Here is a 14,344-nt window from a genome sequence, read left to right on the forward strand (position 1 = left end):
GCCAGCGGCGCAGCCCTGGGGCCCGCGGCCGCAACCACCCGCCGCCTCCTCGGCCCTTCCGGCTTAGGGCAGGGGCCGCCCCCGGGGCGGGGCGTGGGGGCCCGGGGCACCACACCGCGGGGCGGTTCCCCACAGACCCCAGAAGCGCCCTACTGACCGCCCTCACAGCCCCGGAAGCATGTCCTCAAACCCCAAAAGACGCCCCTCAAATCTGGAGGTGTGCCCACAACCCCCCCCCCATGTGGAACGGCTCCCAGATCTGAGGCCATCCCACAGGCTCTTGGACATCTCCACCATCTCGGCAGGGCTGTGTCCCTGAAACAGCTGTTCCCCCACAACCTAGCGGCGCCTCTAAATCCTTGGGTTGCCCCCACAAATCATAGATGTGCTCTGAGGTGCTCGGTCATCATTCCTTAAACGCTCCCAGCTTCCTATTTGTGTTCTCACTGACTCCGAGGCATCTTCACTCCAGGGGTACCAGGTGTGGTATGGAAGGCTGAGGCAGGAGGATCACCAGCAGTTAGGTCAGCCTGGGCTGTCAAAACAAAAGCAAAAAGGGCCCCGGACACAGTTGAGCAGCACAAGCATCTGCCTAGCAAGTGCAAGGGCCTGAATTCAATTCCCGGAAACAAGAAAAAAACTATCCTCAGAGTCTCCAACGTTGCCCAAGAACCCAACCTCCTTTCTGTACCAGATCCAGCCACAAAAACAGATGGGGATTCTAGGGTTCCCAGTGGGGGCTCCCTGGGCCCAGCCATGGTACCCAACCTTTCCTTTGCTAGCTGTACAGAGCAGAGTCTGGTGGCCCGAGCTTGAATTTGGTCCCTGGGGTTTCTTAGCCATTTGACCTTGAGCAAATCATTTCATTTCCCTGGGCCTCAACTTTGCCTGCTGTGGAATAGGTATAACAAGAACCCCTACCTCATAGAGAAAAGCAAAAGTCCAAGAAGTGTTTGATGTAATGAGGTCTCACTTAATGCTAGCTTAATGCTCACTTAATACAGGGCCCTGGAAAACAAAGCCCATTTCAGAGATGGAAAAACTGAGGTCCAGACAGGGCAGCACAGCTTGGCTGGGTCATCCATCCCTAAGGGAGCAGAACTTGGTCAGAGACTCCTGGAACTTTAGCTGTGAGGCTACACAGGTCCGTTGTACATGTTTCCTTCCAGCCCTGTGAGCTTTGTCCCCTCTTCCTGTCTTTTTTGTTTTGCCAACAGTATTTGACTTTTTTTTTCTTTTGACAGTCTCACTGTGCCATTCAGGCTGGCCTCAAACTCATGGTGATCCTCCTGCTTCAGCCTCCCAAGCTCTGGGATGACAGGCCTATGCCACCACACCTGCCTGCCCCTGAAATGTTAATGTCTGGGTTAGCAGTGTGGGTAGCACTAGTTCTTTTTTTTTTTTTTTTGGTGGGAACCAGGGATTGAACTCAGGTCCTTGTGCTTGCCAGGGAAGCATTTATTCCACTGAGCCATCTCCCCGGCCCTCGATGTGTTTGTAGTATTAGTTCTCCAGAACAACTGGTTTTACTTCCCTGGATTCGAACAACAAAGAAAAAAGCAAAAAAGGAAAAAAAAAAAAAAATGTTAATCCTATATGTGTATAAGCTGATTTTTTTTTTTTTTTTTTTTGTCTAAACAAACAGGGTAACAACATATACATAGTGTTGATACTGAATGAGATGCTATACGTCATCCATTGGTGACTTTAGGTAGATAGGAGAACGGATATGGGTTCTTTTTTTTTTTTTTTTGTATTTTAGGGAAGGGTCTACAGGGTGTTCAAGGTCTTACTACTAGATCGGACTCATAGTGATCCGCAGGTTTACAGCCTCCCAAGAGCTGGGATTACAGGCGCATGGGCCACCACACCCAGTCTCAATTGCTGTCTTGGGGGTGGGGCAGGCGCAGCAGGCCCAGGGATTGAACCCCCCAGCCCCTGTGCCTGCTTGCAGGCGCTTCAATCCGCTGAGCTGCTTGGCCAGCCTTTGGGCATGGGTTCTATACAAATGCTGTGCCATCTTATATAAAGAACCTAAGAAACTGCATATGGGCTGGAGAGATGGCTCAGTGGTCTAAAGCACCTACTTGAAACAAGCTTGGCAAAGCACAGGGACCGTGGTTCAATCCCCCAGCACCACATGCCAGCCAGCCCTGCCCCCTGGTGGGCTGAGCTGGCCATACACACACACAATAAATAAATGTAATAAAAATAAATAAATAATTAAAAAAAAAAAAAAGAAACTGCATAGTGGTGCAGGTCTGCCATCCCACCACTCGGGAGGCCAGGACGGGAGGCCTGCTACAAGTTCAAGGCGAGACCCTATCTTTACATAAGAGACAGAACTTGAGCATTCATAGGTTTTGCTCTGTGGGGGTCTCCAGAATCAATTTTCGGGGTGTGTACCGAGCAACAGCTCCATATCTGCACTTTGTATATAAGATTTAGGCTCCGGAAGGCAGCCTGCCAGAGGCCCTCAGTTTGACGCTCAGTACTGGAATAGAAAAAAAAAAAAAAAAGAAAGAAAAAAAAGAAGTGTTCTGTTTTGTTTTACGAGACGGGGTCTAGCTATGTAGCCTAGCCTTGAGCTCACTGTACAGCATAGCTGGTCTTGAACTTGAGATCCTCCTGCCCCAGCCTCTGGAGCGCTGGGATTACAGGTGTGTACCCCGCTTGGCTTCAACTCACCTAGGTGAGAACGCAGCCTTGCCCTTCCCGCTGTGGGGTTGGATGATCTCTGGTCCTGGAAACTGTCCCGGGGTGGGTGGGGCGGGGGGCAGGTGCTGTGCAGCTGTAGGCCTCACCCACTAGTTGTCAGTAGCAGCCTTCACCATGACACTCAAATGCCCCTAGCCACTGTCACAGCCCCGAGCAAGATTTCCAACTCCAGTTACACTCTGAGCCATGCCCTGCCCACTTCTCCCCACAGTTTTTGTCCCTGGTGTCCTTATCCCCTGCCTGGCTGGGCCTCCTCTGCCCTGGCTATTTCTGTATTAATACAGGGCCCTGAGCAACAAAGCCCATTTCAGAGATGGAAAAACTGAGGTCCAGACAGGAGCAGCACAGCTTGGCTGGGTCATCCATCCCTCAGGAAGCAGAACTTGGTCAGAGACTCCTGGAACTTTAGCTGTGAGGCTATACAGGTCCGTTGTACATGTTTCCTTCCAGCCCTGTGAGCTTTGTCCCCTTTCTTAGGAAGTCAGCCCCAGCCCATCACTGGGCTCTGAGCTCCCCATCACTTCTCCTCCTCAGTTCCTCCACTCTCCCCCGCTTCCTGTGTCCTTCCCCAGCTCCCATTTCTACCGCAGGACCTTTGCATTGGCTGCTGCTGCCCCAGCTGGCTCCCTCTTCTGGCAGATCTGCACAGAGCATCTCCCCTCAGTTTATTTAGGTCTCTGCTCAAATGTCACCTCAGAGAAGCCTTGCCTGACCTCAGGCTCCCTCTGTTCCTCCTAGCCCACATGTCACCATCTATAATTACCGGATGGCTTTATCTTCACTGCTATTTCTGCTTCACCCACTAGTCTGCGAGTCCCAGGCAGCAGGACTGGCTCAATCAGACTCTGAGCTGCTGTCGGTCTCAAGCGGGCATCAATACAATGAATGATCCCGTGACAGGTGAGGAAACTGAGGCTCGGCAGGGAAAACCACAGAGCAAGAAAAGGGCGAAGGAATAGAAACAGTGAGGGCAGCACCTGCCACCCCAGCACTTGGGGAGGCTGAGGCAGGACTGCAAGTTTGTGCCAAGTTTGGGCAACTTAGTGATTTTAGCAAGATCCTGTCCCAAAATGAAAAATATAAAGGTTTGGGGATGGAGCTCCGAGTGAAGGCTGTGGGGTTCAACCCCCAGTCCTGCAGGAAACAAAAACTCCGTCCTCACCCTGCCAGGCTGAGGAGCCCTGGGCCAAGGACTCGCATTCCTGTGCCGCAGAGTCTCTGCAGCCAGTCCCTAGCCTAGCTGGGCTGGGTGAGCAGCTTGTGGCTGCTTCCCTCCGCTGTCATCTGAGGAAATGCTATCCTGAGACAGCGCCCTGGGTGCCAGGGCATAGGCAGCCCTGCAGCTTCCCCACAGCCCACGGGGGCGGGGGGTGCTTCTTTTCTAGCCTGAAGTCACTGCTGAGGAAAGAGAGGCTCAGAGAGGGAGGCGGTCTGGTTCTGGATCACACAGCAAGGCAGCAAGCCAGGCTGTGGTGTGACTTTTTTTTTTTTTTTTTTTTCGGAACCAGGGATTGAACTCAGGCCCTTGCACTTGCCAGGCAAGTGCTTATTCTACTGAGCCATCTCCCTGGCCCCTGTGGTGTGACTCTTACACCCTGCTGCAGCCTGGAGGGGAGTTCTGTTTGTAGGTTCTGGGGATTGCACCTGGGGCCCTCACACTGAACTCTGTCCACACAGCTCTGATTCCTTCACCTATTTATTTATGTGGTCCTGGGAATTGAACTCAGGTCCTTGCACTTGCCAGGCAGGCTTATGCTACTGAGCCATTTCCGGCCCTGTTTTGTTTTATTGAGACTGGGTCTCCCTATGTAGTTCAGCTGCCCTTGAACTGGAGGTGATCCTCCTGCCACAGCCTCGGAGTGTTGGGCTGACAGGCATGCACCACCACTCTCAGAACTGTTTTTAAATCCTAACTCTGCCTTTCCTGGTTCTGTGACCTTGCACAAGTCCCTCTGTCTCTGTCTTCTGGGTAGGAGTGGGGCGACAAGGACGCTCGCAGTGACACGCGGGCGGGCGCGAATACGCGGAGGCGGGACTTGAACTTCTCTCGCACAACTTCCCAGCCCAGCTCCTGCGCGTCTGCCAGGCAGCTCTGAGGACAGAGCTCGGGTCCCACCCAGGGGAGCGCGAGGCCCGCCCCTCCCCCGCGGCCTGTGGTCAGCCGGCCTGGCGCCCGCAAACGTAGTCGCTCAATATGCATGAAATAATAATACGGAGTGCGGGGCCCGGGCCGGCGCCAGGCAGGTGACGACCCGGAGCGCACGCGGGCTGTCACTTCCCCTCTGCCCAGCAGGGCGCGCACGAGACCCGCTGCAACCCCCGGGCTGAGAGCAGCACAGGGGACGGGGCGGGGGAAATCTCGAGCGAAGACAGAGACCACGGGCTAGAGACAGAACCGCACAGGGTTCTCCTACCTGCCCCAGGGGCCATCGCCCGGCAAGGGTGAGGGTTTGGGCCCCAACAAGAGGAGTAGGCGTGCGCGGGGGGGCCACCCCCAGCCAGGCAGCCCTCTTTCCCCTCCAGGCCCTCCTCTTCCATCTGCTTCTTAACAGCTAGTGGGGTGCGTGACTCAGCCCCGCAAGACTTGCCAGGATGACAGCCTTCTGCACCCCCAGGTTAGGCCCGGGGTGCCAGTGGGCAGGGTCTCCTCTCTGGGGGTCTCCAAGGCTTAAGTGTAGGAGACTGGCTGGACCCACTTCCTGGTGGCTGGATGGACTCCAGGATGGGGAGCTGCTCTAGAGAACCCTTTCTGGAGAAATGTGGGTCCCTGGAGGAGGCCCTGGGGGGTCTTCTAGCTCCTACTCAGGACAGGGACGGGCCGTAGGTCCACCCAGCCGGAGCCCACACTCTCTCCCAGAGAAGCAGTATTGCAGGCCATGGAGGAGCTTCCCGCTTCTAATCCCCACTGGGGAGAAGCAGTGTCCAGCGGCATCCTGGGAGATAATCTACTCCGCACTTGCCGGGTTAAGTCCTTCACACAAATCCTAGAGCACAGAACTCTCAAACTGACCAGCAGGCCCATGCTAGCCACAACTGCACTTTCCTGCCAGGCAACAGAGGCCCAGAGAGGGCAGGATCCTGAGGAAAAGCCACACAGGCACCAGGCAGACCTGGCCTAGAATCTCAGCTCTGTGCCATTTCTGGGTGTATGAGCAGGGTGTGTGTGTGTGTGTGTGTGTGTGTGTGTGTGTGTGTGTGCGCGCGCGCGCATGTGTGAATTGCTTCTGTGGACTTCAGTTTCCTCATCTGTCTGACCAGGATACCTTAAGGAGCACCTGCTAAGTTCCTGGCATGAAGCCTGTGACAAAGCCATTAAGAAACCGATGTTACTGAAATAATTATGATTATCACCACTCAGCCCCTGTCCCTTGAGAGCTGCCACTGCCTCTGTGGAGACCACAGTAGAGGAAATCCCTAGGGCCTTAAAAGGGAATGGAGCTTGCTGTCCCCCTCCCCCCACGGGACAGTGGCTTGAGCCCTTTTGGCTGCCGGCCCCAAGTCCTGGCATTTCCTGTTGATTTTAGCTTTGTTTTCCCTCAGCCCCTGTCTGGGTTCTCCAGGGAAATATCACACTGTGTGTTGGATCGCTGTCACTTGTTTCATAGGGGTTGGTGGCAGGGGTGCTAGGGCAGAACAGAACAGTGGAGGTGGCCAGTGGAAGTCCCCAGAGGGACCTAAGAGAAAAAGATCACAGCTTAGGGTCTCACTTGGGGACTCTGGTGTTGAGAAACTCAAATCTGAGCTTGTGAGTAACTCCCCAAGTGATGTGGGTGAATTGTCAGTCACATTATTGGGACACAGTCACACGCTGGGGCACCACCAGGCTACCTAGGGACGATTACTCAGAAGGGGACACCTGTTTTTAGGACATCCCGGATAAGCAGCAAGGACAGTCCCCAAGTCAGGGCTCTGACTTCAGATGTGCACAGGGCAGATGAAAACATAGCCACTGTTTCTCAAGACATACCGTCAACTGTCAGCTTGTCCCTCGAATGCAGGCACCATCTCACAATCACTGTCCTGGAGCACAGTGGTCACACTAACTGTGTTCCTCGAGGACGCACGAATACAGCACCCCTGCAGCACACATGGCGTGCTCACTGTCACAACTGCTGCTCCAGAAGCACACAGGGCTTTGTCACCATCACCCTCCTGGAATGCACACTGCCACCGCATCACAACCACGCTCTCCTGGAAGCACACCTAGTCATGTTGTCCCTGTCCCTGTCCCAGAAGTATAGACAGTCACCCTGAGAAAGCACTGTGTTCCTGGAACACACAGTCACTGCGTCCCATGAGGATAGTCACCCTATGGCAGTCACGGCATAGTGCAGCAGACAGAGCGTGCTGTCACAATCACTCTGCCTGGAGATTGTAACTCCCCATAGCTACCATGTCACAGACACAGTAACCTGGCAGCACAAAGGAACCACGTCACCTTCACGGGACTCCAGCAGTCCAGGGAGAGCACACTGCCAAGGCAGTGGCAGCTGGCCACACAGTAACCAGGGCAAACTGAAGTCAGTGGCAGGATATCCTCAGAGCAGGCGGACTCAGGCAACCCCAACCTTAAGTCCCTTGAAGAAGCAGAGACTCAGTCATCATGCTCTGGAGCTGTGTGCCCCAAGCACTGTCCCCTGCTTCTGGCCAGCTATATAACTCAGCTCCTGCCCTGAGAGCAGTACCATCCTAACACACAGGCAACGCATGACGTATCCCAGAGCCCTGTCTCTATGTCGGCCCCTTCTGGTGCAGGACAAGTCACCAGCGGCCCCTCACAGAAGCTTCTATCCCTCAGGAGGACCCTGAGTGTCCAGTGGGAAGCTGAGTGTGGTCCCAGCCGAAGTCCCCTGGCATAACGCCAGGAAACCCCAAACGGGAAAGCCACCCCTCAGTGCTGTGCCCCTGGGAAAGTCTCTCCAGGTGAGCGCACTGTCTAGCCGCTGTCCTGCACCATCACCTAGGCTCTTCTCCGAAGCTGTGGCCCCTTCTCCAACCCAGACCCTGTTAACCCCCCATGCGACAGGCACCCCGTAGTTCGACATAGAGCTGGCTTTAGTGGTTACACAGAGACCCCGGTCCCCTACGCCCCCGTAGCTGAACTCCCCTCTCCACCCCCGCCAATCGCACCGACCCCACCCGCGTCACAGCGCCCCCTGCGGTCGGCGGGACGCTCTGCGCCCTCCCTGCGTGCCCTGGCGCCCCGCGCGCATCCGCCTCCCGGAGTCTCACCGCCTGCCGCTGCCTCCGCCCGCGCTGCCGCTGGTTGTGCCAGTGCCATGGAAGGACGAAGGCCAGGACATGCGGGTCGTGCGCAGTCCGGGCCGGTCGCTGGTGTCCACGGCGTCGGCGCGCTCTATGGGCCGGTGTGGCGGCCGCTCGGGCTCCGAGCGCTCCGCGCTGTCGGAGTAGCCGCGCTGCTGGATACGGATCGGGGTCCGCGGCTGCCGCCACAGGTGCTGGGGGGGCGGCTTGAGGGTGGCTTGGCCCTCCCGGGGCCCGGGCAGAGATAGAGACAGGCTCCTCTCCGAAGTGGCGGCCGGGGGCTCCATAACGCCGGTCCCCCTAACCAGCGCCCCGGGGGTGGCCCCGGCCTTTACAGGCTGCACCCTACTCAGCTGCGCGCCAGCCGACGCGCCCGGAGCCCCGCGGGTGCGCCCGGCCTCAGTGGGGCCATGGCGCCCCGGGGACAGACCCGGGGGCGCTGCGGGCCGATCGCCCCCGGGCCGGGCGCCTTGCTTTCCTGTCTGCTCCTGGTGCTCGGCTCCGAGCCCGGCTGCGCTCTCCGCGTTCCGCGCCAGCCCCGACTCCCCCGCCCCGTCCCGCCCCTCCCTGCCCCCCGCCCGCCGCGGCTGTCAGCGCCGCCCCTCTCCTCCTCCGTCCTGGCCAGTGGGGGGCAGCCACCCAAGGAGGGGGCCCTCGCTGCCCACGCAGAGCCCTGCTCCCGGCGGGGAGGGGGCACCGGCACTCAGCTCTCCCCAGAGCGCCCTGCCTCACCGCGGCGCGCACGGGAGTGAATGAGTTAAACGGTTAATCTGATCGGCCAGAAGACACCCGACTGGTTGCTGGCGCCTTAGTCAGTCTGTCCATCACTATGGAGGCGGAGCCGGGTGCTGGCGTGTCCTCTCAGATACCCCGCAGCCGGGGGAATTTCCTGAGGAGGGGTCCCGGTGTCACGCGTACAGTGCCTGCGGCAGGCTGTGGCGGGGTCCAGGAATCGCCGAGCAGAGGGGCGGAGGATGGTGACTGTGCCTGCCCAGGGCGGGATGTACTCGCACGTGGCACCTTCCGAGGGCTGTTTTCGATGTTGGATAGAAATGTGTGTGTGCACGTGGTTGGCTGCTCCTGTCTGCCTGTTTCTCTGTTTTGCCTTGTGTGTGGATCCAGGTCTGGGGGGTGATAGCTGCGTGCGCACGTGCGCCGACTGTTTGGAGGGCGTGCGCGTCTCCGGGGTCTGTTCCGGTGGTCTGGGGGCCTCGCTGCGTTCCCATGCGTGGTGGCTGTACACTGTGCTCGGTATGTGCTTGCAGAGCTGTGCACAGGAGTCGGCCTCCTTCGTCTGGCTGTAGTGTCAGAGGGAATCTCTGTGTGCCGGGGTCTCTTTGGGTTGTCTCTGGGGTGTGTCCCTTTGGTTCCTGTGTGGCTGCAGAAGGACGCCCTGTGGCGGATACTGCGGCTGTCCGCTCACCGCTCTATATATCGCTCTCTTCTAAAGCTCATCCAAAAGTAAACTGAGGCAGGTCTCGGTGGCTGCGAGGCACACCGCCGTGCCCTTTTCAGGAGAGTAAACAGCCGAGCCTCCGCCCCACGGCCCCCGCCGGCAGAAACCCCCTTCCGGCACCTAAATCCGGAGTCGCCGTGACTCACGCTCCCGCCTCCCCCAGCGCCGCGCCGAGCGAGCAAAGAACAAGCGGGATCCGAGCGCGCCCCATCCCCCAAGCCGCGGCGCGCTGCAGGGTAGGGGTGGTCATGCCCTCGTGGCCCCCAAAGCGCTCCCCGCTCAGACCTGAGACCACTCAGATCCATGCTCCGGGGAGCCAGACCCGCACCCTCGTGCGCCCCCTCTCCCGGGCTCCCTGGGGCAAGCCGTGCCGTCTGCCACTGCCCTTCCCCGGGGCTGTTCTCTTTATAAAAAAAAAAGAACCCTCCCGCTTCCAACCTCCACAACCACTTTTCTCCCCGCCGGAGGGGGCTCCTGGCGTGGGCGAACGAGGAGCAAGAATCCCCCCCCCCCCCGCGCGCGCGCGCCAGCAGCAGCCGCGGGGTATCCCAGAGGCCAAGAGTGTGATCTCCTCCCCCAAGGCTTCCAAGGGATCTGCAGGGCCGCAGGGCTTCCCTGGGTTGTGTGAGGGTCCCTAGGTGGGCCATATTCTGCAAAGCTCAGGTGGAGCTCTGGCTGGGGGATGGGAATGGGGGTGTTGCAGAAGGAATGGTCAGGGATGAGGCAGTGGGCCAGGGCTGTCATTTGGAGCTGAGACTGGAGTCCTGAGATGAATCTGGCTGGACTTGAACCAAACAGAAGCTAGAGGGATGGGGGAAGGGCCCTGGGAGGAATGACAGTCACTTCTCTCCCCACCCGGAAGTGGGCCTTGTATCTGGACCAAAGAGAAATCCTGGGTTTCACCTTTTGAGTCACTAGAGGGACACAGAGTAAGGGGGATGACAGTGACATTGGGGACTACAGAGAGCAGTGGTCTAGACAGGACATCAGGCAGACCAGCAGGCAAGACCAGCTTCACTGTTTTCTACTCATCCGAGAGCCAAGGGGTAGAGTGCACCAGGAGGACCCCAGATTTCTGTACAGCACCTTGCTGATCCAGGCAGCTTGGAAAAATGGAAAAGGAGGTTCCTGGAAGGAAGCTTCAAAGCGGCCTTGGGTAGAGCAGGGAGGGATGTCACAGTCTCACCAGATGGAGTTCAGCTACTTTTGCAAAACAGGGAGCCCAAAGCTGTCCGAGGACTGCTGGCTGGTCCCTGCCCAGCTGGCCTTGAGCCTCCCCACCTTCCCTGCCTGGCTCCCCTCCTCCCTACCTGTTGGCCTCTGCCCTGGTGATGGAAATCCGAGGTGGAATCAGCAGCGGCAGCGTGGTGGGCCGTAGGGGCAGCGGGACACTAGGGTCCAAGGGCCCAGGATGGGCCCAGCCCAGGCCAGGACCAGATGAGAGGCGGCGGCGAGGGTGACTCAGGTCAGCCCCAAACATGTTGGTGTGGCCAGCCTCCGAGGTCTCCCTGGGCCTCTGTGGAAGACACGGGTGGGATGGGGAATGACCTGGCCTGCAACGACTGGGTCCCTCCCCCAGGAATGCCCCCACCTAGCTATCAGAGCAGGTGGAACCGGGGATTGAACTCAGGCCCTTGCGCTTCGCTTATTGTACTGAGCCATCTCCCCGGCCCCCTAGCCCATGTGGGTAGGGTCTCTTCCTAGCCACCACATCCAGTTGGCCTCCTCTTGGCCTTAATGTTAGTGGTCCCCTCCTTCCTACACATCTGGAACACTCAAGATCTCACCCTAGTGGCTCTCTCCACTTCCTGACCCCAAACCTCAAGGCTGAAACTAGAGAATCTTCTCAAGTTTGAGGCCAATGTGAGCTACATAGTGAGACCCTGTCCCAAAATACCAAAATCCCTTCCCCACTTGAGAAGCCCCATGAAAAGACTCGTGTGCTTGGCACCCCAAGGCTGACAGCCTTTTGACTCGGGTTACAGAAAAGTGGAGTCAAAGGAGTAAACTGAGGCCAAAAAGTAATGTAGACACACCTACTGGCCACTGTCAGGAAATAGATTTGATCACCAGAGGGCGCTGGTCTCTGCCCCGCCCACTAAGGCTTTAACCCCGCCCATTGAGACCTAAGCCCCTCCCGCTATGGCCTCCGCCCCGCCCCCATTAAGGTCCCGCCCCTCGCACCTCGTCCCCGATCCCGGCCACAGACAGGGAGCTGCGACTCCTCTTCATCCCGCCAACCTAGAGTGTCTGTGAGGTGGAGTTTGCGGGAGCCATATCACCCTAGGCCAAGGCCACCTGCAGGATCAAACGAGGGCATCCGCCATTAGGGACTCCCCCTGTCGGCCAGTCTTGGAACCCACTGCGCCCCTTGTCCGTTGACTCTCCAGGGGCGTGACGTCAGCAAGAGGCTGACGCATGGCCTGGCGGTGACGTGTACGGCCGTTGCCAGGACAACAGCTGACGCACGACGGAGCTCCACGCAGCGTCAATGCCAGGTTCTGCCGCTGGGGGGCCAAGTCGCCCCAGCCCCCTCCTCCCGGGGGCTTCCCCGTGAGGGGATCCCACGGACAAGCCCGGGAGCTCCCTGAGCTGGCCGCGTGCTGCGCGTGGTCCGAGCCGGGGGCCGGAGGAAGCGTCTTCGAGCTGTTGGGCTTTGGTGCCTAAACCCGAAATAGCTCGGCTGTGCGGGGGCCGGCAGCAGAGAGACGGCGGCGGCTCTGGGCACAGATGGAGACGCGCCGAGACAGACAGGGCCGGTGGAAATAGAAACAGCCAGGGACACAGACGCAGCCAGCCGATGGGCTCGCTCCGCGGCCACTGCCGCTCGTCTGAGGGCTTGGGGGAGGGACAGGCTGGCTCCTCCACCTTCGCACCCGCCCAGCCCTGCAGACGCTGGGTGTATGGCCCTGGCCACTGACCAACTCTGAGCTTCAGTCTCCCTTCTGTGAAGATGGCTATGAAGCCCCTGGGAGAACGAAATGCGATGAAACCGATTTGAACACGACCGTGTCTGGAAATCAGAATGTGCTTAATAAAATGCCACTAACCTTGGAGCCCTTCAGAGCTCACCAGCTCGTGTCTTTCCTCGGCTGAGACCCCTGAATGGGTCTCACGGTCACTTAGCGCAAAAGTTAGGCTTTGCGACCCTTGGCCTACACCGCTCTGCACCATGTGCCAGTCGCCTCGCTGCCTCAACTGCGGCCGTGCTGAGCAATTCAGTGCCTTTGCATGCGCTGTTCCCAACACGTGGAACTCCTCTGTCACATCTCCACAGGACCTTTACACCGCCTCCGGGCCCTGCGTGTATCTTTCCTCACTCTGCCCTGTTCCTTCCATCTTTGCATGTCTATGTTTGGAGGAGCAGGGATTAAAACGGCCTTCCTAAGGAGCTACACTGTTAGCACATTTATTTATTATTTATTTTGGCTCCCCCACCCCACCCTGGAACCGGGGATTGAACTCAGACCTTTGTTCTTGCCAGGCAAGCGTTTATTCCATTGAACCATCTCCCCGGACTATTTTGGCTTGTTTTGAGACACCACTTGCTATGTAAACCCAGGCAGGCCTCAAACTCACAGACCCTCCTGCCTTATCCTCTTCAAGGATTAGGATTACAGGTGTGTGTCATCAGGGCCGACTTTTTCTTTTTTTTTAAATTTAGAAACAAAGTCTCCAAACCAGGAGTAATGGCTCCTCCACCTTCACACCCACCCAGCCCTGAAGACTCTGGGTGTATGGCCCTGTCTATACTCCAGACATTTCACTACTAAAACGTGATCCTCCTGCCTCAGATTCCCCAGTAGGTGGGACAGAGAGGCACATACCATTGCACACAGCTAGAATTTGTCGTAGACTACTTTTTCTTTCGAAACCAGGGATTGAACTCAGGCCCTTGCGCTTGCCAGGGAAGCGCTTATTCCACTGAGCCATCTCCCTGGCCCCTGTCATAGACTGCTACCCCACTATGCTAGAGAACACCAGGACTACTTCCTCCTAACTGTACTTATTTTTCTTGCTTTATTGCAGTAGCCAGGACTTGACTTAAGTATCAGAAGTGAATCTCCATGTGGGATGAAAGGGTACCCATTCATCGTGCCCCTCCCCCACAGCTCAAAGGATATGGGGGGAGGAGGGGAGAAGAACGACAGCCAGGCAACCACCCTGTGTGGAGATTGATAGATTCACTTAGGGGAGAATGGACCATGTGCTGTCTAGTGGCCCATGTCTGTAATTCCAGAGGTAGGGAGCCTGGGCAGGAAGATCACTGGGAGTTTGAGGCCAACCTGGGCTACAAAGTGAGTTCAAGGCCAGCCTAAACAGTGAGACTTTATCTAAAAAAATTTTTTACATTAAAAGTTACAGGGAGAGGCTGGTGAGATGGCTCAGTGGTCTAAAGCACCTACTTGGAACAAGCTAAGCTAAACAAAGCACAGGGACCTGGGTTCAGATCCCCAGCACCACATGCCAGCCAGCCCCACCCCCTGGTGGGCTGAGCTGGCTACACACACATATTTAAAAAAAAAAAAAAAGTTACAGGGAAAAAAAAAAAAAAGTTACAGGGCCGGGCTGGCCAAATAGCTCAGCGCATTAAAGTGCCTGCAAGCAGGCACAGGGGGGTTGATGTCCAGGCCCGCCATGCCGGCCCGCCCCTGGGGCACACAGAGAGGGCAACTGAGACTGGGCCATGTGGCATGCACCTATAATCCCAGCTCTTAGGAGGCTGTAAACAGGCAGATCATTATGAGTTCAATCTAGTAGTGAGACCCTGTAGACCCTTCCCTAAAATGCAAAAAAAAAAAAAAAAAAAAGTTCAAAGTGGAGATATAGGGCAGGGGAGATAGCTCAGTAGAATAAGTGCTTGCCTGGCAAGTGCAGGGTCCTGAATTCGATCCCCAGTACTGG

The 14,344-nt window shown here is 57.2% G+C and overlaps 1 protein-coding gene across 2 annotated transcripts in view; it reads right to left on the reverse strand.

The window, feature by feature from the left end:
* Pde4a (phosphodiesterase 4A) overlaps positions 1-11,797 on the reverse strand; it is a 34,743-nt gene extending 22,946 nt beyond the window's left edge. Inside the window, exons 1-2 of one of the 2 annotated variants that reach the window (XM_023717142.1) lie at positions 11,624-11,797; positions 10,750-10,955 (exon numbers count right to left, since the gene is read on the reverse strand). In XM_023717142.1, the coding sequence (XP_023572910.1) occupies positions 10,750-10,955; positions 11,624-11,671 (254 nt within the window). In that variant the 5' untranslated portion in view covers positions 11,672-11,797. Of the gene's footprint in view, positions 1-7,950; positions 8,472-10,749; positions 10,956-11,623 lie in introns of those variants that run through there. The other variant, XM_004632999.2, reaches the window with a different exon arrangement.
* Positions 11,798-14,344: the final 2,547 nt, after the last annotated feature.

Source organism: Octodon degus, unplaced genomic scaffold (genome assembly GCF_000260255.1).
Source record: "Octodon degus isolate 3935 unplaced genomic scaffold, OctDeg1.0 scaffold00050, whole genome shotgun sequence".
NCBI lineage: Eukaryota > Metazoa > Chordata > Mammalia > Rodentia > Octodontidae > Octodon > Octodon degus.